The sequence below is a fragment of the Zonotrichia albicollis genome, chromosome 16, assembly GCF_047830755.1.
Source record: "Zonotrichia albicollis isolate bZonAlb1 chromosome 16, bZonAlb1.hap1, whole genome shotgun sequence".
NCBI lineage: Eukaryota > Metazoa > Chordata > Aves > Passeriformes > Passerellidae > Zonotrichia > Zonotrichia albicollis.
In genome coordinates this window covers 6,978,898-7,005,632 of record NC_133834.1, presented here as the reverse complement: position 1 = coordinate 7,005,632, position 26,735 = coordinate 6,978,898, and the positions used below count along the sequence as shown (strand labels likewise).

The following is a 26,735-nucleotide window of genomic DNA, read 5'->3' as shown; positions in this document are numbered from 1 at the left end:
GCCGGCGTTGAGTTGCGGAGCTCGTCCCCACAGGGCGGTGGGCGGGGTTGCGCCGCCGGGCCGGGAGCGCCGTCCGTGTGGGACGGGCACGCTCCGGCCGCTCCTGGCGCTGAGCGAGCGGGGCGGGAGCCTGAGGAGAGCGCGGCGCGTCCCGCCCCGCCGGGGCCCCGATGGAGGCGGCTGAGCCCTGGTGAGTGTGTGCACCGACCCGGCACCGGCCCTGGTCCCCGCGCTCTCACCCCCTGCCCAGGCCGCTTTGCTCCCCTCACAGGAGCCGCGCTCCTCGCACGGCCGTACCCCGCCGTTCCGGCTTCCCCTGGTTCCTGCCTCGCCTCCCGGCTCGCTTGGGGAAGCCTGAGGGGTTTCTGCCCGCTCTCACCGCTGCCCGTGCTTTGCTGTCCCTCTGTCCCCAGCCCGGAGCCCGCCGGGGCCATCCGGCCCATCGACCACCGGTCTGTGCATCGCATCTGCTCGGGGCAGGTCGTGCTGAACCTCGGCACTGCCGTGAAAGAGCTGCTGGAGAACAGCCTGGATGCCGGAGCTACCAACATCGGTAACTCTTCCTCGAATTTTAGAACTTTCCATAGGCTTCTAAAGCACATCTTTTTCCTCAAAACCGAGTGCATGTGAACAAATCTGGGCAAATACTTTCTGCTTGGGCCAAGCATCTTTGCAGTGATTTTACATCTCAGGTTAATAAAACATTCTGGTTCCCAGACTCCAGCTGCATTCCTAGCAGCATGTGAGATTGTGTTATTTAATTTCTAAAAAAGTGGTTGTTCCATGCAGCAGTGTTGATCAGGCTGTGCCAGCCGCTGGCCTTGGGCTAGCACAGGGTAAAGGCAGGGCTGGTTTCCAGAGCATCCAGGATGGTGGCTGGGATAATTGGGAAAACTTCTGTTGAGACAGAAGTTCAGTGAAGCTGAATTATCTGCAACTACAGACTGGTTTGCATTAGATGGACCTTACTTTTGACAGCAGTTAGGGGTTAGCTTTTTTTTCCCCTTGTTGTTATTCAACTTTGACGTGGAAAGTTATTATTTGAAAAGTTGACTTCAAGTGCAAAATTTATACCAAACACCATGTGTGAACATAAAGAATTAATATACTTTATGTCTCAATTTTGTAGATATAAAACTTAAAGATCATGGGGCAGAACTGATAGAAGTTTCAGATAATGGAGTTGGAGTGGAAGAGGAAAACTTTGAAGGCTTGAGTAAGTTGAAATTTTTTTTGTAATTTAGATGTGGGCATTTAGTTTAATCATATTTAATGGACACTTGGCTTTTACATAATGTGTGTGTTACCTGCAAGACTGGAGCAACACTAGACTGGTCTTCTGTAGTGCTCTTGTGGTTATAGTTCTTGTGCCTCAGAAACAGTCTTTGGTTACTTTGCTTATTTAAGTGGCACAAGCAATAGAAATAATCACAGAGGAGAAAATCTTAAAAATCCATGTGGATTAATTCATGTTTAATTATTGGTTGTTGTTGGAGTTGAGCTGTGTGGAAGGGGCTGCTTTGGGAAGGTGAATTATAAACTTGAGTATTGCTGAAGTGGAACTGACATTGCCCTGCCTGTCAAACTTCCCATTTGCGAGTCTGGAGCTGCACAAAATGGGAGCAGAAACAACACTGCCTGATGAATCTAACCTCTGCAGCAGAAATACTGTCATTTCTTTTTTGATAAAACACCTAGGAATCTTTTCCCCATAGATTATTCCTCAGTAACTTTGGTGTTCACTGAGCAATTGTGGTTCATCAGAAGCTCAGTGTGCTGCTGTTCCAGCACAGTGAGAGTTCAGGGGTGCTGCTGTTTGTGCTCTGTGCCCATGCACAGCACAGGCTGGACAAAATCTGTGACAGGTCCAGCAGCAGCACAGGCAGGAACTGTGTCCTGCTCTGAGGCATCTTGCAGAGCTTACAGCAATAATGCTGAATAAATCTGTGATGTAAGTGAGAAATGGCAGGTGCATCTGAGGATTTTAAAGAGCTCTTGTTCATAGGAAAAAGGGAAAGCAAGCAGTATTTTGTCTTTAATCGTTATGTGAAATGCAGTGAATTATACAGAAGGTGTTTTGCTTCTTGATATGCAGACAAAATGTACTTGCATAGACCAATGGCACTTTGAAGTAAAATGTAAATTTGAAATATCTTTTTCCAGCTCTGAAACATTACACATCAAAGATACAAGATTTTTCTGATCTAATACATGTTGAAACATTTGGGTTTCGAGGTGAAGCTTTGAGTTCACTGTGTGCATTAAGGTAATTAATATTATTTATTAGTAGTAGGAAGTTACTGCATGCACAAAAACACTGCAATTTTTAAGTTTACCATTATTGACAAAGTGGGGCTTTGGAAACTTCCAGTTCCTGACTGTCAGGTCAGTTTTGAGCAATAGATTACATGACATCCTGAGTCATTTCCAACAAAATTATTCTGTGTTTCTAAGTACCTAATTGGTCATTTTATGTACAAATTTGGTGTTACTTAAGGCTGCAGATCTTTACAGGGTGGGATTGTGTATTTGCATGAGTATTTGATGTAAAGCACTGTAATATTTAAGTGCTGGTTGTTAGGTTGTAGCTCATTAAGGCTGTACTTAAATTTCTTTCAGACCAACTGTAGATTTTAAATCAGCCCTTGTACAGTGCTGCTGGTATCTGTTAGTGACTGTAGTGTTCAGCAAAACTGGATTTTAACACTGAGTTTTATAAGAGGGGGATAAAAGGGATACAAATAAGAATGTGTAGCTAGGGAAATGTTACACTACTCTAAAGAGCAGGTTCTTGGTTGTGTATGGGGAAGAGTTGTTTTAATGAAATTACCAGTATTGCTGTAGTTTCTATGCTGCTTGTCATGAGGAATAGATAAGATAATGTGGTGCTCAGTGATAATCCTGTTGCCTCTCTCCTCCCACCAGTGATGTCACCATTTTCACCTGTCACAAGTCAGCCAAGGTTGGGACCCGTTTGGTGTTTGATCACAATGGCAGAATCACCCAGAGGGCTCCTTTCCCTCGGCAGCAGGGCACCACTGTCAGCATCCAGCAGTTGTTTTACACCTTGCCAGTGCGGCACAAAGAGTTCCAGAGAAACATCAAAAAGGTCAGAAATTCCCAATTCAAAGCAGCATTGTCCCCCAGAATTCATTCACTGCTGAATGAAATTCACTTCTCTGTAGAATGTACTGATTACAGACTATTTCATGCCTGTCTTACATCTTAATCAAATAACAAAAGTCTTCTTGTATGCTTTTCTCTTCTACTTTGCAATATTTGGATTTAAAGGTACATTCTCAGATTTTCAGATTTTGAAAAGAATCCATACCCTGATCACTTATCTGTATTTTAAAATTAGGGACTGCTGTGTTGTGGCTAAATATGTCTTGTAAACATCCTGTTTGTTTTTAAAGTTCTATTTTTCATATATATATATATATTAAACTTAGTTGTAAAGATTTTAAGGATCAAACTCCCCCCTTTGTTATTGAATGCTTTGTTTATACATTTGTGTTTTAAAAAGAGATTTCATATGAATTTGAACTTTCTTTTTCCTTTAACAGGAATATGCAAAAATGGTGCAGCTGTTGCAAGCCTACTGCATTATTTCCAAAGGAGTGAGGATTAACTGCACTAATCAAATTGGCCAGGGGAAAAAAAGCTGTGTGATATCCACTGCTGGAAGTCCCAGTTTAAAGGAGAACATTGGAGCAGTATTTGGACAAAAACAGGTATTGCCTTTATTATTGAAAAGAGAGAGGATGTAGCTGTGTAGAGGCAATTTTAATATTTAGTGAGTGTGAGAGGATGGAGTGTTGGCCTGCAGCACACCCCAGAGGCCGACAGAGGACAGACACCCCGGATCTGAAAGTCCTGGATCTGCTCAGAGATGTTTTAGAAATTATTTTCAGCATGGGGTTATGGCTTAAGATCTCTCTGAAAGCAGTTTTAAGAGCTGTTGTGTCAGCAGATGGACTGTGTGTCACAAGAACAAACAATTTAAAAAATCCTTAAAATGGTGTGATGTGAAAGTCTTAACTGAAGAACAGAAAACAGAAATATCCACTCTGGCAAACTCTTCCTATGAAACTGAGTTTTATTGTGGATAACCTTTAAATGGGATTGCAGTCAGCCCCTGTAAAGCTGTGGACTGTGATGCTTTCTAAGGAATAGCTATAAAAAGAATTGTTATCCTCTAGATGAGAGCAGAGATGAAAAAAAGCTCAAAAACATCCTTCCTACAGCTGTATATTACAGTAATCAGAAATACTGAGTGTTTGATGGCTGCTGGCTGTGGATAAACAATTTTTCCCTCCACCCATACATAGAATGTTTAGCTTACAGCCTGTTTCTTAATATTGAATACTTAAATTGATAGGAGCTGCTCTAATGGCAGAAAAATAATAGTGACATGACTGGGAAAATGCTTCTGGTAAATGTAATTGTTCTTAGGGAGCTAGTGATTCAAATAACACATTTTAATAGTTTTATTGTCCTTTTAAAAAAAAAATTTCTATTACTCTTTTTGTCTTTTATTTTAGCATAAAACTTGTTTAGGTCATATATATGTCAGAGTGTGAATCATTTTGTTGTTCTGCCTGTGTACATTTAATGTAAGGGTCTGTGAAATAACTTAAGCACAGGTTGTGATATCAAAGGATGAAAACAGACATTTCTTAGAGGAATATCTGTGTTTCTCAGCAAACAGTGCTACTATTTTCTAGTAGGTTTGGATATTTAAAGTATTTGTCTTGCTCTGCTCTTGGTCAGCCAAACCTACCATTTTTCTCAAATAAATTTTAAGGCTAATAAATGACAATAAAGTAGAGTGGAAAAATCTATGTAGGTTTGATGTTTCACTTTGTTCCCTTTTTTTCTTTTTTCAGTTGCAGAGCCTTATTCCTTTCGTTCAGCTTCCTCCTAGTGAAGCTGTTTGTGAAGAATATGGACTCAACCCTGCTGACATGCCACAAAATCTCTATAGGTAATTAGGAAAGTGCAAGTCCCTGCTGCCTGTGGCACTGTCCCATTCCATTCACTGATGCTGTGGAACAGTGTTTCCTTAAGGCCCCTATCAAACACATTTCCCTTCCCCTCCCACTGTTCCCAACAGCATTGGTGGCTTCATTTCCCGCTGTGATCACGGTGTGGGAAGGAGCATGACAGACAGACAGTTCTTCTTCATCAACCAACGGCCCTGTGATCCTGCCAAGGTGAGGGGGTGTCCTGGTTTAGGGCAAATTTGTTAAAGAATCTGCAAAGGAGGGCCCCTTCAGAAAGCGAAACCCACACGGCCCCTCCCCCCAACCGGTTCGGGAAAAAATTCCTCGGAGAGAGGTGGAAAGAACCTGTTTATTTGACAGACACAGCACCCCCAGCACACAAAATGAACAATACCCGATGACACCGCTCTGAGAAAGATGGCAAAATCAGAAAGTCTCTTTCGGGGGTGGTTGCTCTGTTCTCAGTCCCTCCGGCGCTGGGCCAGCCGCTGCAGCCAAACCTTCGGTGTTCCCGGGTCCCAGTCCGGAGCAGGTTCAGATGGTCACAGGAACAGGAGAGGAGAAACAGTCCAGGAAGCAATGTGGGCTGTTTAGCTAGAACCAGCTAATAAGCAGAGCAGAAGCAAGAGCAGAAAAAGAGAGCAAGCAAAAGCAGCAAGCTGAAGCTGGAAGAGAAAAAACAGCCCTGTGTACTGCTTGTCTCTGTGTCCTGATAAGAGAAACCCAAATAAAACTTCCACTCTTCAGAGCCGGTCTTAAAGGCACAGAACAGATGAATGGGGGTATACAAGCATCATAACATCACCCCAGGACAGGGGGCTGTTTTCTGTCTCAGCCTCACTAAACTCAGTATTCTCTGGAAACCTCAGCATTAGCACTCATGTCTGTGTTTGTTTCTTGGTAGTAGAAGTCCCTCTGTCTCAAGTTTCTCTCTTAGTTGTGTCTATTTGAGTGAACAAGATATTAATCATACAAAATATGTTATAGTACATTAATTAATATGCACTGGTGCAAAATAGAAGATAATATTTTTGAAATTTATTGGCTTTTTCACCTTTTTTGCAGGTGGTCAAGATTGTGAATGAAGTTTATCACTTACACAATAAACACCAGTATCCATTTGTTGTCCTTAACATTGGGGTAGATTCTGGTACGTTCTGAATAATTTTTAGTAACTTCAGTAAAGGTTATTACAATTTATTCTTCAATGTTGTTTGTATTTAGAGAATATTGTCATTGTCATCTCTATGACTTCCTGCACTCTGGGGATTTTTAATGCTCTGTTGGTGAGGGAGAAATAGAATCTAACTGTGGTTCCACTATTTTTCCCCTCCGCCTTTTCTATACTCAAAAATAACTTCTTAAGTGATGAGGAAGGGCTCATGTTAAATACAAGAAAACTTGTATCATGTGTTTTTTTGCTGGGATGTTGAGACAGCTAAATCTGATTTGTAGACAAAATGGCAAACAAACCAGAACTAATTCTGTATAATAACACTGCATTTTATTTGTAAAGCACTTACTGCAGTTATTTTTTTCTTTTTCTTTTCCAGAGTGTGTTGACATCAATGTAACTCCTGACAAAAGGCAGATTTTACTTCAGGAGGAAAAGTTTTTATTAGCAATTCTAAAGACTTCTCTGATGGAGATGTTTGGTAGTGATGTTAACAAACTGAATGTCAATCAGAAACTTCTGGACATTGCAGGTAGGACACAAAATGTGGAAGTTTTGAGTATGGTATATGGCAGAGAATTAAGATGGAAAAAAGTGTTTTTAAAAACCCCCAAAAAAAAACGAAAAAGAAAATTAAATAAAAAATAAAGAAGGACCCAAAGTTATTAAGTGATTGTTATGGAAATGACACATGCCAGCACAGCAGGATTGACAGTCAACTTTGTGAGGAAAAAATTCACACAGAATTAATTGATAATGCTTGCAAAAGATTTCTCCCAAGATACTAAAAGGGACCTATGGCTTTTTTATGAAAATGTCTGTGAGAAAAAATGGGTTAAGGGGTCATAAATAAAATACGAAAATTAAGTATGAGTTTATTGGATTTTAAACTTTGATTCTTTTATGTTACCTACAGAAATTGATGGTTCTCTTGTGACTGTGCAGTCTTTCAAGATCATCTCATTCTCTTCCTTTCATTCAACAGAGCCCCTTCAAATTGTCCTTTTTGCTGACCTACAGAATCAGTTGTAGCCTGATTCCCACTGTTATTTTAAATTAACCTTCAGTAAAATCCTTGTTGGAGTGGCAGTTGATGGGGTTGAAGTTCTCTAATGACCAGCAAATCCCATATACTCTAAGGGCCTATTCTGCCAGCTCCTTAACACTTTGCCAATGGAATTTTATAGTGACCATTAAAGTGTAAGAGCAATTCACTTTTCATTGTCACTCTGTCATTAAACTCTTTTGATAATATAAATAAATGTGCTGATTGGACTGATTACTGTTCCAGTTTAAAAAGAGACCACAAATTAATTCTTAGTAGTGTCATTAAATGTCCTCAAGATGTAACTGTTTCTGTGTTTGATATTAATGCATTTCAGCCCTATACACATTGTCTGAAGCTTCAGGGCTCCTTGGGCACTTTGCTATTTTTCTACCTCTTTTCATTCCTTTTCCTAAAGTACATAATTTAATTCATGTTTCCAGCTAACTTAGAATCTTGAAATGCTCTGTATTGTGATTTCATTAGGTAACTTGAAGAAGACACTTCCTGAAGAGGCAGAAAGGCCTCAGGCAGACATTCTGTCTGACTCTGAGACCGAGAGTCCAAGTGGTGAAGGCAAAAGAATAATGACTCTTGCCAGATTAAGGGAGTCATTCTCTCTCCATCAAGCAACAGAAAGTAATTTTCAAAGCTCTAAAAAGGTAAAACAGCAGCACAGTTCCCCTAGACAAAGGTTACTTGATCTCACTGGGGGGACTGTAAAGATTCAAAAGGCTCTCTTGACTAAGAAGGCTGAAAGTTGTCAGAAGTTGGACTCAGAGGTGTCAATTCCAAGGAGACACTTGGGAAAATTAGAAGAAGCTTCAGATTCTGGATTCTGCAGTATTTCTGAGTCAGATGCTGGATGTAGTACACCAGAAGCTGGAAGCTGCATCAATAGTGAAAGTGCAGTTAATTCTGAGGAAGAATTCTGTAGCACAGAAGAACAGATGCAGAAGGAATGTCTTAAAACTGCTGGGTGCAGTAAGAAATCACTGGACTGTGATGTTCAGGTCTTGGGCACTGAACCTGAGCTAGATCAAGTGAATGACTGGACTGATCAAAACAAGCTTTCTCAAGAAGCAAATGGTTGTTCCCCAAGAGTAAAACGTTTTAAAAGCAGAAGCTTTAAAAGTGAAACAGATGATTCCAAGGCAGGTAAATATCCTGAAGTGAAGAACACTAGTGTTGATGTACTGGTGGAAGTTAAAAAGAAAATTGTGCCTCTTGAATTCTCTATGAAGGTCTTGGCAGAAAAAGTAAAAAAGGTAATACAGCAACAACAGAAAAATACAGAAACTGAAAATTACAGAAGATTTAAAGCAAAAATTAGTCCTGGGGACAATAAAGTAGCAGAAGATGAATTAAGAAAAGAGATCAGGTATGTCTGCTTTCACTTGTTTAATATATTTACTCCTCAGTTAATAAAATGAGTTAAGCATAAATATAAAACCTGTCTTGAGGGTGGCAAGAGGCTTACATGTACCTGCTAGGTTTGGGTCTATTTTTTATTTAATGTCACAAAAAAACTATTTGATGAGTTATTTTAGTGACAGAGCAGCTACTTGAACTAAGTGCAAACAGAATGTGAGGCCACACTTAAAAGGCCACAGACTTCATGGATTTGGCTTAGGTCAGCCTTGTAAATTGCAGCTCAGTCAGAGAACCACCAAATGTCACGACTGCAACTGAAAAGACTGCAGAGCTCATATTCCTCCCTTACGTGAATGAAATTTGGTGAGACATCCCTGGAAAAATAAAGTTACATTCAGGTGGTCAGGAGATAGTCAATGTCTGTGATTTGTTAATATTTGGGTTTTAAAAAATGTGTTAGGAAAGTCTTTAATAGTGAAAAGAAGGCAAATATGTCAGCTGCCTTCAAAACCACCCTGCCATCTTCAGTGTTACTTACCTGGGCTATTGCCATATTGCCTGCTTCCAATTTTGTTATCACCAATGGGGAAACCTGTCTTATTGCTGGATTTTGTTCTGCCAGAAATGGCCTCATAGGTTATTGGCAGATTTTCAACATTTATATCCTGCTTAAATAAGATTTTTTAAAAATATAAAGTGTGTTCTGCAGGGGAGAAACAGAAGTTTTTAAGTTTTACATGATAACTGATAAAGGTCTAATTCATAATCTCTTTATATTTTTTTGTATACAGTAAAGAAATGTTTGCAAAAATGGAAATCATTGGCCAGTTCAATTTAGGGTTTATCATAGCAAAGCTGAATTCTGATCTTTTCATAATTGACCAGCATGCTACTGATGAGAAATACAACTTTGAGATGTTGCAACAGCACACTGTTCTCCAAGGTCAGAAGCTGATAGTGTAAGTATTCTCAGTGTTTAACAATAACATGTTTTAAGTTGAGTTAAATGTTTCAGAAGGATATCTGTGATTTATATTTATGTAGCATTTCACACATTCAGAACACTTGAGACTCAAGTGGTTTTTATATTCTGTGTTTCCAAGAGTCAATCCTTACATGAAACACAAATTCCATGGGTGCAGCTGTAGCTGTGCAGCAAAGTCAGTGGCCAAACAGATTCCCCCATGTGGCAGGATATTGGAAACTGTTCCTGCAGCAAGGAATGCTGCCCAGCTGACTTCATCTGCTGAGTAACACTTGGAAGCAACTGTTATCTAGTGAGATTTCCTTTTTTCACACAGCAAAGTGAAAAGTTTTACTACAGAGCTCTGTTTTAAGTATTTCTAGGTTGTTTCTGAAATCTGTCTTTAATGCTCTGCACTGTGTATCTATGCAGCATCATCTTTTTTTGTCTCTTTCAGGCCTCAAAATCTCAATTTAACAGCAGTAAATGAAACTGTATTGATTGAAAACCTGGAAATATTCAGAAAAAATGGCTTTGATTTTGTCATAAATGAAAATGGTGAGTTTGGTTGATGTTAAAAGGATATCTGCCATAGTTACCACTTTGGTCAGCTAGTTACATCTATCAAAAGATTAAACATTAGTATATATGCACATCACATCATAATAACATTTTAAAGTAGTTTCTCAGCTTTTCTCTCAAGAAAGAAGTAATTTCTTGTACTTCTCTGTTTCTTTATTGTCATTGCAAACCTTCCAGCTCCTGTAACTCAAAGAGTTAAATTGGTATCATTGCCAACCAGCAAAAACTGGACTTTTGGGCCACAAGACATAGATGAGCTGATTTTCATGTTGAGTGACTGCCCTGGAGTGATGTGCAGGCCCTCCAGGGTCAGGCAGATGTTTGCTTCTCGAGCTTGCAGGAAGTCTGTAAGTACTGCACTTGATGTTTGTGTTCAAATAAATAAATAAATCCATTTCCTGATGTAGTGCAGGTGGCTCTATCTGCATGGGTATTGCAGGGCAAGTTTATTTACTGCTGAGTGTCAACAGCTAATATCCTCCCTTCTGTCCCTCATGTTCTCATATAGTGTACCTTGGGAAAGATTTCTGCTAGTTTTTTTATTTTGTTCCAAACTAATGCACTCATGAACCCACTGTTAGCTGTGTTTTGTCTTCTGATTGTCTGATTGAAGGTGGTTTTTATTTCTAATGCCTTTAATGCTGAAGTACTGCTCTGGTCTGTGTCAGCTGGCAAATGGAAAAAGGAAAGAATTCATTTTTTTCCTTTGCTTGCAGGTGATGATTGGAACTGCACTGAATGTGCAGGAAATGAGAAAACTGATCACCCACATGGGTGAGATTGAGCATCCCTGGAACTGCCCCCATGGAAGGCCTACCATGAGACACATAGTCAGTTTGGACTTGATTTCACCACAATAAGTCAGTGTCTGCTTATTAACATTTTAAATTTTAAATCTTGGCAATATTTTGAGTTTTTATCATGACTCTCTTATTTTGAGTAACAAAAATTTTAGGCAGTCTTCAAGTTGGAAACAAGAGCACTTGGAGGCATTCCAGCAGGGTTTCCTTGTTATGCCTGTCATCAACACCAACATCCTGGAATTCATGTAAATAACTTCTCTCTTATTGCAATTGACTGTGTCTTGTACTTCTTTGAGCAGCAACCAAAACTTTTATAAAATAAATACATTTATATATAAAGATAAGGAGTAGCTGAGCCTCATTTATAGAAATACACTAATTCTGAAAGTGAAGTGGAATGTGAATTCAAGTCCCTGGTAATGCTATAAACCAAATATTAGTTTTCAAGGTTTATACATCACATATATGATAATTTTAGAGAAAATGAAAATTATACATGAATTTAAATATTTTTTTTCTTATACCAAAGCTGGGTTTTGTTAGATAATTACTTAGAGCTTTAATATTGCATTTAATGATTAATTTCCTGTTGTCCATGTTTAAGGCTTGAATAGAATTATAAGACTGGCATCATTACTTGTTATTAGCATTGTTCCCTTCCAAATTCCGAACTTGTTTTTCAAGAACAGGGATTCTTTTTCTGATAATGAATGGGAAAAAAAGCTGGCACTGCCAGTTAGGTCAATCCAAATTCTATCTCAGTAAAATCAAAACAGGCAGAAAATTATCTGTTTGAATCAGAATCCATTAAAACGGGTAGGTACGCTCTTCCAGTTCTGTAGGACCAGGATTTGACCCAAGAAATCTGTGTTTATGTATCGTGTTCCCTTCACGCTCCATTTGCCACTGATGGAGCTGTGGCCATGATGCTGCTGCTGTTCCTCCAGTCCGCGCCGCTTCTCCGAGCAACGTGACAGAGCCGTGCCCGGTACTCGGCACGGCTGTGGCCGGGAACCTTCAGCAGATTGTCCGTGTCCGTGTCCGTGTCCGTGTCCGTGTCCGTGTCCGTGTCCGTGTCCGTGTCCGTGCGGAGCCGCGGTTCCGCACCCCGCTCCGCCCGTGCGGGAGCCAGCGCGGCCGGGCCCGGGCCCGCGGCGGCCGCGTTGTTATGGCTACGGCAGCGCCTCGCACTGCGCCTGCGCGGGAGAGAGGGGCCCGGCACCGGCCCCGTCCCGGTGTCCCTCAGACAGGGCTCGGTAAGGGCTCGGCACCGGCCAGGTCCCGCTACCCCTCAGACAGGGCTCGGTAAGGGCTCGGCACCGGCCAGGTCCCGCTGCCCCTCAGAGCTCGGTAAGGGCTCGGCACCAGCCAGGTCCCGCTGCCCCTCAGGGAGGGCTCGGTAAGGGCTCGGTACCGGCCAGGTCCCGCTGCCCCTCCGACAGGGCTCGGTAAAGGCTCAGCCCCGGCCCGGCCCCGCCGTTCCCCGCTCGGGTGCCGGTGCCGGTGCCGGTTGGGGCTGTCCCTGCCCGGCCTCGCCGCTGCGGCACTCGCAGGTTGCGTTCTTGCACTAGCAAGCGGTGATACCCGGCTGTGAGCATTGCAGCTGTGCAGGCAGTCCTGTAACCTTCAGGTAGCTCTCAACTGGCAAAATAACTGCAAGATGTGGTGGTTATGCTGTGCTGTGGTTCAGTCTGCAACTCATAACTTGGAAGCAAATTAAATCAATAATAGAAGTGCAGGTGTAACTTCCCAGAACTTGCTGAATGCATATGTTTGAGAAACAGCTTTCAACTTTTCAATGTAATTAATAGCTAAAAATCGGGTAAAGATGGAGATCTCCGTGTGGCAAAAGCAGGTCTACTGATAACACTTCAATCACAGTGGTTTTGATGGAAGACTTGGAGGTAATTCACAGACATTGCTCCCTGTTAACCTTGTGGCCTGCCTGCCACAAGCTGACACCACTGGCTTGAGGAATTGCTGTTACAGAGATTACTTTAATACATGCATTTATATTAATCACAGAAATACTGGTGTTTTGGGGTTTTTTGAGTTGGTTGTTGGTTTTTTTTTGGTAGTTATCTGTGTTTTAGGTTATTTAACTAGTTTATAGGTTAAAAACATGTACATTAGACAGAAATAAATTTTCTTTTTTCATAAGGGAAGTACACACTGAGACAATTCAGTAGCTATGATAAAAGGCAAGAAGAAAGATGGCAAGAAGAAAGATGCTAAGAAAGATGGTAAGAAGTCAGCTGCTGAGAAGTCAGAAGAATCTCTAGGTACCCCAACTGACAGCAGCTTAGCAACTCTGGGAGATTTGCCAAGTGACTCATTGGGCGAAGAAACCCCAGCAATTCCAGAGGCACCAGATGAAGAGCCAGTGGCAGAGGAACCACCAGTGCCCCCTGTTCCCCTGTTCCACGAAGAGCCTCTCCTTGCTCAAGTGATTGTTGAAAGGTACACTTGTTACACATACAGCAGTGAAGTCAAGAACTCTCAGTTAAGTATCTCTGCTGTAGCCAGTGTCATACAAACACTGATTTGTGGCAGAGAATCAGGTTATGCAGACCTGGTAGCAGTGGCACCTTAGGAGATGTACATGTGCAATTCTGCTGCCTTCCTGCATCCTAGAGTGCTGCTGGTGCTCTCTGCCTGCCAAAACCCTCATTCTTTGAGCTTTTTCACCTTAAGTGAAGTTTTGTTAAAGTATACAGATAACTGGTGAAGGAAAATATATAATGTAATCTTAGTTGTTGCTGCCTTTTAATGCTTAAAGCTGCTCATATCTCTTCAGAATGTCCTAAACTGAGGAAGCAGGTGAATGGCAATGTTAACAAAATGCTTTTGTATTTCAATATGATGTTTATATCTAATGTGTTATATACCAGCATGCCTGATTGTAAGGTAGAGAATACTACCAATGTGGGGTTTTTTCTTAATTGAAGGAATTATGGGTCTGAGGCAACACAACAATGATGTGGAATGTTACAAGGAAGTTTCGAAAAATTGAAAATTTTCTTGTTCATTGTTCTACACAAGGTGCATCAGCTGACCTGTGTGTAGACCATGGTAAATCAAAGGTCATTTATGATCATTTATGTGATTATATGGTTGTTTATGTGATTTAGATCTATTGGCAGTGACTTGAAATCTTCATCTTTAGTTTGGTTTCTTTGTAGCTATGAAGGTGAACAAGTTAATGAATTCTATGAGGGCGAAGGATTTATATGTTTTGAGGGAGGAAATACATACAAGGTAAGTGTATAAATTTACTAAAAATTAGTGGAGTAAGTTCTTTCTCAAGAGCACTGAGAAGCATTGAAAGCTCTCTTTAGTTTCTGGCATTAAAACTCTTTATTTGAAACTAATAGTTGGAGGGGAGTTAATTCTTTTAAAATCTTACACTTACTGTAGGTGACTGTACTTACTCTTCAGCTGGGGTAAGAGTAAATAAATCTGCAAGTGATGCTGTTCTCTTCCTTTTGAAGGGTCTGTTTTCTGAAGGGCGTATGAATGGAGAAGGGACATACACATGGGCTGATGGAGTGAAGTATGAGGTAAAGTACAATTTAAGTGATAACTGAGCACAGTTCCACGCAGTTAGATGTGCAAATTGAAGGAAAGTAGATAAGTTGCAGTAATTGGTACAGTGGAAGTGGAAAATGCAGAGCTGTGGCAGTGATTTCAGTTACAAACCTGACTTGGCCCAGAAGGTTGGGAAATGGAGAGTCCTAGATTTGAATGTTGTCATTTAATCTTTCAGGGAACATTTGTTAAGAACGTGCCAACGCATTGTGGCCGTTACACCTGGAATGATGGCACTGTTTATGAAGGATCAATCCAAGATGGACTTAGGCATGGATATGGAGTTTTCAGGAGTGGTACTCGTCCCATTTTTTACGCTGGTTTTTGGTGCAATGGCAAAAGACATGGAAAGGTCAGTAAGAACTAAATAGAGCATGGGCTCCTTCAGGAGCAGCAAGTGTTACTGTGCAAAGGTTTTGCTCTGTTGCATGGTCTAATGCTGTGTAGAGATTTGTTTTTCCTAGGGAGCTTTTCTGAGGTTGTGAATACAGTTCATACTGTAGCCCTACTGTTGGAAGGAAAAGACTGAATGGGTCAGAAAACTTACCTGCCTCAGACTGAGTTCTGTAATTAAGATGCCAGGGTTAGCTCTCAAAGTATTTCCAAGAGGTTTGAAAAAATGGTAGACTTTGATGTAATGTAATTGGATTTTTCTTTTGAACATTTGGTACTTTCTAAGTTCTCACCTAATATTAATCAAAAGAGCTTGCTTTCTTTATTTAATTCTATCCCTTCAGTTGCTTTCAGTACAGTGAGTCAAAGTGACCCTAAGTACTAGAATGTGATTACAAGTGTCATATCATTTGTATGTGGTGTTTTATTCAGGTAGATGAATATTTAGGTGTTTAAAGTGACTGTGCTCTTTGTTTCAGGGTAAAATTTATTATGATCAGGAACAGACCTCCTGGTATGCAGGTGATTGGGTGAACAATGTCAGAGAAGGATGGGGATTCAGACGGTAAATATGATAGCACTTCTTCTTACCCTCAACAGTTTTTATTTTTGTTTAAAGTGGGTACAAATGCTGCAATTTTGTAGTAGTATGTACCTTTTGCAGATGAATAAAAAATTTACAAAGTGCTTTATGATAACAAGACAGACCTTTAGAAGTTTATTTTTATTTCTACTGACCATTCACACAAAGGAATAGCTTAAGACAAAGTCCCAAATCAGCTTTGGTAAGCCACAATTCAGCAAACACCCTTGATTGATTTGAGCAGATAAAGCTGCCTTATGAATAAATTATTTATCTGTAGAATTATACATAAACAAATATTGTTAATAGCTATGGCAAAAAATTTTTGGGAAAAAGAGCTGGTTAATACTTTGAGTGATTTCTAAATTAAAAATAGGAGGTATGAAGTGACTACAATAAAATCTCTGTGTCCATGTCATAGTGAGTCAATTTTCAATTTAATGCTTATATTTAACCTTAATAAATTATAAATCTATTAGCAATGAAGTTTCACATAAATCTTCCAAAAGATCAGCACAGAATTTAGTATGAATTAACTTTTATTGGTTTTTTGCAGCTACAAATCTGGAAATACATATTTTGGTCAGTGGAAGCAAAATCTACGACATGGACATGGAAAAATGATATGGCTGGCAGATAACCAAGAGTATGAAGGAGAGTGGGAGTGTGGCCTGCAGGTATAACTTCTTCCCCAGAAACCCTTCTTTTGTTCAGCATCTGTCCACTACTCTATTGGAAAGCTACATAGGGAGTTTTGTGCAATATCAAAGGAGCTTTGTATGATTTTTGCCAGTTGAGTTTGCTAGTTGAGATAAAAAAACATGTTCTTTATTGTAAATTGATTCTTACGTTAGCAATATTCAAATTGTTAAAGGATTTTGATTTAGTCTTATAAAATCAAAATTTCATTCCCTAGTGGAAATTATAAACATTTTTCAATTGAAAAAAAAAGTTAAGGAATGTTTGTGACTTAGCTTGAGCTATGACTTCAGCAGTAGATATGTGTGGCATTTATTTCTGAGTCACCTGTAAAATACTAGACCACACTGTTCCCTCTTGGAAAAGTTTTATGATGGGAGACAATTTTGTGGCATTTTCAGTTCCTTCCATTTATTATTCTGTTTCAAAAAGAAGGTGGGTTACTTGCTCTGTCTTTTCACTCTGCTGAAAATTTAGGAGTCCCTGGTAGAGCTTGCTCAAGCATGTGTTGATGCAGTGCATCCTCTGGGTGCTTCTCCTGTGCACATTTGTGGGATCTCCTTCTGTCCCTGCTTTGAGGTGCTGCAGCCATCAGCTGGGGAATTCTATTTCAGAGAATTGCCAAAGTCTGGATCTGTTTTTTAAGCACACATTTTTTTTTTCAGCATGGTTCTGGCATGCACACATGGTTTTTTAAGAGAATGGACTTGTCTAAGTATTCCCTATGGAATGAATATGCGGGGAATTTTGTGAAAGGGGAGCGCCATGGCCACGGGACATTTCTTTATTCTGATGGAACAATGTACAGTGGAGAATGGGCACATAACAAGAAGCATGGCAAGGTGAGTATTGGCAGAACTACAGACAGCAGCAGAGCAAACTGTCCTGCTCTGGATGAGTGGATCTCTAGATTTCTGTACAGCAAACTTCATTCAGTTTGCAGTGTGGATGGAAGCCCCACACAAGGGGCAGAGACTCCACTGAAAGCAGCTGGAGTCCTTCCAAGGACACAGACTGACTCTGTGATTAGATATATTTTGGATATACAAAGACATATATTTCACTGTGGAGATTTTCAGTTCAATAGGTGCATCTTGAGTTTTGCAGTGGTCGGTCAGAATTTCACACTTCCAGTGTGAGCTGGTGGATTTCAAGCTGTCCTTGCACAGAGAAGTTCTTGAAACCTCTCATAAAACAGACTTTTGAAAAAACTCTGAGTGGAGTGCCACATATGCATCTAAGGAGTACAAACAAGTCTTTCTGTATGGGGGAAAAATACTTTTCAAAATCAAACAGACACATAGTCAGTCCTTTATCCCAACAGTGTACCTATTTAATAGGTGACAAAATGCATTATAAAAGACAGTAGGAAAAATTATTTTGCTGTATTTTATTTCATATATTGCATTTTAGCCAAGATTCTGAAAAGGAAATTTGACTGAGAGAATTAGTGGTTTGGGGTTTTTATAAATCCCTGGTTTATATTTATATTATAATTAATCTGTCTGTAGGGCATCTTTGTCTTCAAGAGTGGTGTTTGTTTGGAAGGAGAGTTTGAGAATGATCGTCCTGTGGAAAGGCCTCCTCGTCAGGGCTCTGCTGTGAAAGCCAAGAACAGGAAAGCCACCAGCCCAAGAAAGAATTTTGGCACTAGTGAGCAGCTTAACAAAACAAATTTTACTTAGTTCACATTTTGTTGTTCCATTTTAGTACAATATGAAATTGTTTGTACGTACTCAAAGACCAGACCTATTTCCTCAAAGAATTTAGATAGAAATGGGAGTCATGGCTTTTGCTTCCATGCTGTGTTTCTGTGAGTGACACAGAGGGAAGTGGCACATCCACACCACATCTTGTAATGAGTGGAACTGTTGTGTGAAAGTTTCACAGCTTTTTTAATGTCTGCATTTCCTTTTGCTTAGGGGTTCATTTGACAGAATTGCTCCTCAGTTGTTCTGCTGTTGGTTGTGAAATCTCTGCTTCTTACTGTGAAGTAATCTATTGTTCCAAGTCAGTAATATAAGAAGGAATAATACACATTTTGTTTTTCTGTGTGTGTATATTGAGCTTTGTTTTAGTTTGTTCTAACTTACTTTTTTTGTTTGATAGAAAGGAATGCAGTCGTTACTGCCTTGGGAAAGATTTCTGTTCTGGGATCAGATCTTGATTTGGATGTATCATCACTGCTTGCCTTCTTCCCAAGGGAAGACAGAGAGAATGAATCACAAAAAGTATAAGTCTACAGTTTGATACTTGCAGTTTTCCCCTGTATTGTTTTTCATACCATCTTATTTCTGGTTTATTTGTGTTAAAGTAACTCTTTGTATTAAACAATTATTTGAAAATCTGAAAGCCATGAAAACAGAAAAGCAAAAAGAATGAATAGACATTATTGCCTCTTCTGAGCTTCCACTAAAAAAGGCCAATTAAAAACAGGCTAACATATCTAGAAGGGCATGGAGCAATCAGCTTTAGCTACTCTGAGGTTTGTCTGCTGACAGAGGAAGATTTGTTTGTATCAGTCACCAAAACCCTCTGAGTTGAAGCATTACTTTTGAGTAATGCTTTTGTGAACTCTTAGCCAGGGATATGCAAAGTTACAAGGTCAAATAATTATGTGCCTAGTTACAGAATCAATACAAACTGGTCTCTTCTTGCTTTGAGATGATGCTGAAAACATATCCTGCTTTATTTAGATAGAACTGGCTGTGTTGAGGCATATTTCAAAATTGAGAAGAGCCTACTACTTCTACAGTACCTTGGGCTGTGCTTCTTGTGACAACACTTGCAACATGACTATGCTGCAGTTTTGGAGGTTTCTGAAGGACTGCAATTTCCATCTGTGCTCCGTGACTCTCGCGGAAATAGATCGAGTGCTGAGAGGTTTGTACTCCTGGGGAGCTGTGCAGAGTTGGAGGGTGAGTTCTGCTGGCAGCTCAGCTCTGGGAGCTGTGCTCCTGAGTCAGTTCCTCTGTGCCTGTGAGTTCTCAGTGGATCAATTTACACTTCTCTGGGCACTTCTGGTCCTTAGGCGAGAAAATACAAAATTAAAATTCGACATAAAAAATTGCACTGGAGATCCATCTGTTCAAAATATGTATTCACCCCTGGTCTTGCCATTACTGTTTAAGAGAGAGAGAGAATTTTGAGAGAGAAGTAGGAGAAACAAATTTATTTTTTTTCAGTGTTCTTAACTTTGGTTTGCATGTAGTATTTTTTTGTCTTCCATAGAGCCAGTTCATCAATCAAATCCCCTTAGACCTGCACTGTCCTTAGTATGTGAAGGGTTTAACTCCAACTTTGAATCCCCTTTTGTTGTGGTGTGTTGCAATATCCTGTTTTACCTTCTCCCTTCCCCCTCGCCCCTCGCTGAGTGTGCCCTGTCAATCAGGCTAACATACCAGCAAGGCGTCGTGTGATAGGTGTCCCTAGTACCTTGAGACCCTGCCCCTTCACCTGGTTGGTGACTCACCTGTCCCCTCCCCTTCCCCTGTCCTGAGCTTAAAATGTGAATGAGACCATGTGGCGCCATTCTGTTATCAGCAGTAGCCCAGTGCAGACATATCTGTGCTCATGGAATAAACATCTGGCTACCTTCTAGCAGAATCCGCTCCCTTCTTCTCTTCACCATCGCCAGAAGCTGTCCCCTGAGGTAAACGGAGTCCTGTCTTGTGCCCCGCTGCACTCTGCCGCCAGCCAAGGTATCGCTGGGGTGAACACCGCAGTGCTGCCTGTGGCCCAGCAGCGAAGGTCAGAACTGGCCTGGGCACCATCTAACTGGTTATATTGGAATACCCTTTTATTGCTGTATATGCTGAGTGGATGCATTTCTAGAAAGAGAATTGTCCAAGAGGCAGCTACAGGTGGATAGCTCTCCCTTGAAACTTGTTTGGAAGTGCTGCATTATCAGGTGTGAGATTTCTGGGAGTGTTGTTACACTGTGAGGAGCAGATGGAGAGGATAAGAAGGGCTGACAAATCAATATGCCTATAAGCATTTTAATATTCAGTACAGTATAAACAGTAGAAATTTGTTTTTCTAAAAATTTTTCAGGTGATCAATCACCTAAGGACATCCATGATCCAAGTGATATTGTGCTGTTCAGAACATTTGTATGCTACCTTGTTCACCTGGCATTTCATATCTATCATGAAAAGTGCAAGTAAGTTTCCTCTTTTAGTGAAATTTATTTCAGTGTAATCAGTTTGAATCTTCCCAGACAAGAGAGTTTTTGTTTCAACTGTAGAGGTGAAGTTCCTCATCTGCAGAAGTGTTTCTTAGAATTGATGTCCAGGAATGTTCTGCCCTCTGCCTGTTGTGTCCAAGGTAAGCAATGTTATTTCTTCTCTGCAGAATTCATTAATTAGTATCACATGCATTGCAGTTTTATTGTTAATGTCTTTTTTTCCCAATTCATTTTAGGTATCTTATATTCTGGTGGAGAATTCTCATCTTTTGCCATGAACTACATTGAGAAATGCTGGGAAATATATGGAGATTTTTGTAGACCATGTCCCATACCTCCATTTGACTCCACAGTGAAGCTGAGGCAATTCCTCTGGATGTTGGATGTAATAATCTCATTTTGTTCTGTTTTGTGCTTTCTTTGTGTTTTGTGCTTTCTTTGTTCAGTTTATATGACCCTTTTAAAATAGTCCCTGTGGCTTCTGCTCAGTTGAAAAGGTGGGAGTGGAGTTATTTGTGCAAACTGTCCAAGGAGCAGTAAAGGAACAGTTGTTCTTCTGTTATCTACTGTTATTTATTCACTTTTTAGGATTTGACTTGCAATTTTTTACTCTTATCAAATCCTAGACAGATGTGTTTAAGGGAATATAAATATTTTTTCTGATCCCCACTGTGTCTCCCTCTGCCCCATCTATAAAATGTGTATATGAACATGTCCTATTGTTAGAACTCAAACACTGACAGCTATTGAAATAACACCATAAACCATTTCAATAATGTATTTTTGAAGAGCATGAGATTCTTTACTAAAATTCAGTAATTTGGGGACAGATCAAGATTACTATGAAGGTAGAGAACAATTCCCCCTGATATGCCTAAGGTTGGGGTGCTTCACTTTATAAATCTGTGCAATTTCATGAAGAAAAGATTGGATGGCAAAACTGTAATTTTTTTTGTATTTTTGTTTATGAGCTTTCTCAAGTTCTTTTGTAACACTGCTTTTGCAGTCTAGGGAAAATTCCCATTGGCTTCAATAGGACTAGAATTTCTGCTGTTAATTACAAAAGTGGAAGTATCATTTGAATAGCCACTAGAAATTTTGGCAAAGGCTTGAAAGGGAGGTAGATTAGGTCCATGTGGGGCATGCCTTAAGTGCTGTTAACATGTGATATTTATTCTTACCCAGGATTTTAAACTTCTCAGTGAACAACTAACTGCTCCAATAGTTCTGGAAATACTTGTCAAAGTTGGTGCCTCTGTACCTGACATCTATGGTGTCAACCTGGAGCTGGAGGTGTGTATGGAAAATAAAACATAGTTCATTGCTGCAGGAACAGTTCAAATTGCTTTTAAGAACTGCTGCAATGCACTTTTTCTTAAGTACCTCATCTTAGCACATCTTGACCACTCAGCAAGGTCCTTAGCAGTGCCATAATCCAGGCAGGGAAATGCCCTGTGCAGTGCTGGTAGTGACAGTTCTGTCCTGGGGGAGCTGCCTGGCACTGTGGGGGTGCAGAGATCACAGAGGGACTGATCACTCACTGAGGCTGCCAAGGTGGATCAGTAATCAAGATGTGAACCCACTGATCCTGAAAATCTGGTGATGCAAGAAACCTGATTAGTGCCATGTGAGGTGCTGCCACCTCAGTGACTGGAGAAGACTCTTGTGCTACCTGAGAACTGGCCTAGAACAGAGGGTTTCACCCTTGAAGAATTAACTCTTACTTAGCAACAGCCTCTAGGAAATGGCATAACTGAATTTGTTTTGAACAGATCTGATAAACTGAACACACAGTGGAAGTCTTACTAAGGAATCCATTATAAACCCACTCAAGGTTTCTAGCAGCATCCCATGCAATTCAAATAGGATGTTTTAGGTAACAGCTGTAGTTGTGAGTTACTTGTTAGAGAAATTCCTCTTAGCTCCAGATACAACAAAAATCAGTGCAGTGCTTCAGCTCAATATGACTTGTATAAAGTGTAACACATCATATCCTCTCCTGAATTTTTTAAGCTTTGTCTGTTTTCAGGTTTTTTTTCAGAAAAAGGGATGTTGGACTAGATAAATGAAACCAGGGGGACTTCACTACCACTTCTGAGTTCTTTGCTTGCTCAGGTACATAGGCCTATTAATGAAGAGATTTTGTAAAAATTAACTAATTTACCACTGCCTTTGTTTTACTCTAGATGGTTTTTCTGGAATTTTTTGAATCTCTTCTTGAATGTGCATTGGTGTATGTTACTGAGGATATGGTCCTGAAGAAGGAAGCTGAAGATAATAAGAAAAGAAGTAGCTTTGAAATCAAGGAGGTCCCCAAGGAAACCTCAGCTGTGTCTCTCACAGAACAGGCTCCACCCCAGGTAAAGCTGATGCAGACCTGCTCAATGTTGGTGTGTGGCCACTGAGAGAGTGAAGTCAGGCCCTGAAAATCTTCTGTTTCCTGACCATGGAAACCAATTTCCCCTCTTTGCATAAACAAATTCTTGATTGGGTCTTTCTGCTTTTTCTGTTTGTTGGTACCTTAGATTTTAACATCAGTGTGGACAGTTTTAACACATTTGCACATTTTACTGAAAATACACATAGAGTACTTCTGAATGGGAACTGACAGATTGGTTGGCTGGTGAAAGATTTTTCTCTTTTGCATTAAGCAGAATGTCTAAAATTGTCCTGTAAAAATGGCATTTTTATGCCAGCTGTTGTATGCAGCAAGCCTTGCTGTTTGCCCACAGTTGAGCTGTTTTCTTTTTCTTTTTGCTAAACTTCAGAATAAGGATTTTGTAAGTTGTGAGATGCTGCCTGTGACACTGGTGCAATTTGTGTATACAGAGTAGTTGAAGGCATGAATTAGAATTGTTATTATTTGGAATTATGCACAAGATGAAAGTATTTTTATTAATTCAAGGAGTATTCACAAACATAATTTCACAGCCTCTGTGCCACTGTACACCACCACTTCCCATTCTTTAGCCAGTTGTTCCCACCCTGTGCACCCATTCCCTTGCAGCCTCACTGCAAGCAGTGACACAGTTGCACAGTGAAGTGGTCCACTTAAAATAGTAAAAAAATAAGAAAAAGAAAATCTTAATTTAAGTGTTCTGAGGCTAAAATGTTTCTTGTGTTACATTTCATTAGTGCAGCAGAAGGATAATTGGTACAGACATAAAGGATGACATTTCCCAGGCAGCTGAGCTCTGCACTCAGGAGCAGATGAACAATAGAGGAGCAATATGTAGAGCAACATGTAAGAGCAGAGAACAGCTCAAAGAACAGGAGCTGTCATTTTCTGTAGTGCTGTCTTTCCCTAGCTCTGCAATAGGATAATCCTACTGGCCTGCCTGGTATTGAAGGGAAAGTGTTACCTGGGAATATTTGAAAAGGTGGAACACTCCTGCAATAGAAATATCCTGAGATAAGCATGACTGCAGGATGCATTTGGCTGGCAGGATGCTTTGGAGATGGGAATTTGCACAACTCAAAGGGACTTGGGATTTCACTTTGGGATTTGAACACAGGCCCAGACATTCAGTAACCGAGTTTCAAACTTCTTGCCAGCCACCAAGACCTGGTGAAGACACAGAGCCTGCTCCTCAGCCTTCTCTGCTGGGTGAGTACTGTATAAAGTGACTACAAAACCATAAAGGGGCTTGAGGAGATTCACTTTTTCTGCAGCTTTCAAAACAATTAAACAGGAGCTGATCATGGAAACAGGTGATATATTGCAGTTACAGAGGACAGTTCCATTCAGTTTGACAGTTATGACAAAGTTTAAGTTTAGCTTTCCATGCCTGCTGTACACAGATGGCTGGGCAAGTTGGAATCTCTAAATTTTCTATGCTTTTTAATTAGAAGCTATCATTTTTTCATTAAAAATATTTTTTAAATCTTAATTTATCCTGTTCTGTCCCACTCATGTGGGCATGGAAACAGGAGCTTGAACTCTGCATGGTGCCTTCATTAGAAACAAACTTTTCATAATTTCAGAAGTATTTTAACCACAGGTCTGACTTTCAGGGCAGATGACAACCTGTATTTGTTTGTGCTGAAGATCAAACTTGGAATTTCATGCACAGGATTAAAGGCTGAGTAATTTTAATTTTCTTTCTTTGCAATATCAGAAACTCTTCTCGCATTTCCCGTAACTCCTGGAGAAAGCAAAGATGATGGGGCAATGCCAAACAAGGATGTAAAAGAAGAAGAAGATTCGTATCCAGAAAAGGAATTGATAGGTAAAGCAATCCTACTGTTTTAGGACTTATGCACACAAATCTCTTGTAGCTCTTGAATTGCAAAGTTTTTCTGTATAGGTAGATTTCAGCTTGTCACAAGAGGGCAGTAAATGAGCAGTAATTCTGGAGGAAGATTTTTTTAAAATTTAAAATATTTTTAAAAGTAAAATCAAACTTCATCATTAAATAAGATATTTAAGTACTAGCTTACAAAGTTTCTCCAATTTCAAAATGCTACATTTTATTTGCAGGACATCTATAAGCTGTAATTTGTATTTACTCTGAGAATCTCAAGCTGCAAGCCTGTGTGTGGAGTGTCTTGGACAAATAAAATGTATTACTGCTATGTCCTGCTGCTTCTACATAAAATAAGAATTATTATTAATGGTGCACCACCACTAGCTGGGATAAGATGCCTTATGTTAGGACAGGCCAACATTGAGGCAGGAGAGATGTTCAGTAAGAGCACTTTGAAATGTTGAGGGTTGTAGTTTTCTCTACCATCTTCCTTCCAGCTCATTAGCAGATCTCATCTGGGTTGGTTTTTGTGTTTGTTCAATGTTTTCTGCTGCTACAGAACTCAAATCCAAGGACAGAGGTAGACAAGGATCTTTGTGCAGTCATCAGCTCTTTGGCTGAACTCTGATGGGTGAAATGTTACACGGCTGAGTTTTGTTCAGGGCCCATCAGCTGGGCCTGGCCTGTTCCCTGACACACAAGGGACACTGGCACACCCTCTGTCCTTTCAGCTGCTCGTGTTTGTCCATCCCTTCCCCGTGCCCAGGAGGCACAGACACTGAACTGTCATCAGGTTACTGCAGCAGACTCTCAGCACAGGCTTAAAGGGGAGAGTTCATTGTCTTTTTGTGCCATTCCCAGGGCCAGGTCACTGAAGCCCCCCCGTTCAGTTCAGGGGTCTCACACCTTTCACCCTCTGTGCCAGGCAGAGGCCAGACCTTCCCTTTGCACTGTCAGAGCTGGAATATTGTAGTCCAAAACACATTTCAAATAGAAGTGCCCTGCTAAATAAACATGTTTAATTTACATTTTGCAGATGAACCAAAAGAAGATAAAGATGAACAAAAGGAGCTGTGTAGTTTCTGGATGTGTCAGGTGGAAATCTTTTTCACAACTAAGTTATTCCCTGCTTTTGAGCGTGAAATAGTGCTGAGAGATAAAATAAAAGAAAAACAACCCCAAGATGCTGAATTAGCTGAGCTGAGAAAGATCCAGGCTGAGGAGCTGAAAAGGTGAGTGTTGAATCTTGTCTGGCAGTACTGTTATCCTTTCTTTTCCACTAGCAAAATAATTGAAAATGAGAGGTGTGTTCAAGAAAGTAATACAGCTTACTGTAGCTGGAAAACAGACTCACACAGGTTTCATTAGTAACACAGAGAATGGAACTCCTGTGCTTTCTGCTCCTGGCTGGGGTAACAAATCCAGGCTGCTTTCAGGTTACAAACTTAGCTCTGGTATCTCCTGGCACTTGGTTCTTGCTCTGTGCAAAGGCAGTTAAGACATATTTGGACTTGAGGGGGTAATTAGAGACTTTCTGCTTCTCTACACTGGCAGTTTATGCTGCTCATCCTCTGACTAGACTGGAGTTGCTTAGCCAGTGCAAACCTTTCTCCCTTCTCTTACAGTACCTTAAATTCAAATTTTGTTCATGCAGACTTATTGCTGAAAAAGAAGAAGAAGAAGAGGCAAGAAAGCAAAAAGCAATTGCATTACAGGAGAGTGTCAGGCTCAGTGAAGAAGCCTCATCATCTTGGGAGACACTGCTCTACTGGAGAAATCTCCAGCTGAAAAAAGAGGTCTCCAAGAGAGAACCCTCACCCACAAAAAGCTCACGAGGCAGTGAGGCCAAGGCAGCACCCACAGCTACCAAGGCAACTGCTGACAGAAGGAAAAGGAAATAAATCCTCTGCTGGGAACTGCTGAAGCTTCAAGCAAGTTCTCTTCCAATAAGGGAAAAAAAACCCAAAACCAAACCAAAACAGCCCCAGAAGAGCCAGAGTTGTAGGAAGCTGTGAGGATGGCTCAACTGTGTGCACAAGACTTGCTGCTTTCAGAGGGAGCAGCCTTTTACACCAGTTTTGGGTAAACTAG

At 40.5% G+C, this 26,735-nt stretch overlaps 2 protein-coding genes across 8 annotated transcripts; both read left to right on the top strand.

Moving 5' to 3' along the window:
• Positions 1 to 15: 15 nt before the first annotated feature.
• On the top strand, positions 16 to 11,281 carry PMS2 (PMS1 homolog 2, mismatch repair system component). Its single transcript, XM_005487357.4, has 15 exons — positions 16 to 190; positions 414 to 553; positions 1,130 to 1,216; positions 2,164 to 2,266; positions 2,926 to 3,109; positions 3,567 to 3,734; positions 4,890 to 4,987; positions 5,117 to 5,216; positions 6,072 to 6,156; positions 6,560 to 6,712; positions 7,712 to 8,606; positions 9,391 to 9,558; positions 10,021 to 10,121; positions 10,323 to 10,492; positions 10,862 to 11,281. Exons 1-15 carry the CDS (start codon positions 171 to 173, stop codon positions 11,003 to 11,005), a joined length of 2,616 nt encoding a protein of 871 aa, XP_005487414.3. The 5' UTR covers positions 16 to 170; the 3' UTR covers positions 11,006 to 11,281.
• Positions 11,282 to 12,026: 745 nt separating this feature from the next.
• Positions 12,027 to 26,640, top strand: LOC102073011 (radial spoke head 10 homolog B). 7 transcript variants are annotated; one of them, XM_074552627.1, is made up of 20 exons: positions 12,027 to 12,204; positions 13,110 to 13,450; positions 14,131 to 14,206; positions 14,440 to 14,508; positions 14,715 to 14,888; positions 15,409 to 15,494; positions 16,069 to 16,189; positions 16,877 to 17,053; positions 17,723 to 17,864; positions 18,321 to 18,442; positions 18,908 to 19,094; positions 20,265 to 20,373; positions 20,458 to 20,537; positions 20,634 to 20,782; positions 21,583 to 21,690; positions 22,584 to 22,757; positions 23,953 to 24,004; positions 24,516 to 24,626; positions 25,681 to 25,876; positions 26,299 to 26,640. In XM_074552627.1, the coding sequence occupies exons 2-20, from the start codon at positions 13,140 to 13,142 to the stop codon at positions 26,543 to 26,545; spliced, it is 2,691 nt and encodes an 896-aa protein (XP_074408728.1). In that variant the 5' UTR covers positions 12,027 to 12,204; positions 13,110 to 13,139; the 3' UTR covers positions 26,546 to 26,640. The 7 variants fall into 7 exon arrangements, with proteins under 7 accessions (XP_074408728.1, XP_074408731.1, XP_074408726.1 ...); XM_074552630.1 differs by having other exon boundaries at positions 12,198 to 12,298; positions 13,110 to 13,408; XM_074552625.1 differs by having other exon boundaries at positions 12,198 to 12,298.
• Positions 26,641 to 26,735: the final 95 nt, after the last annotated feature.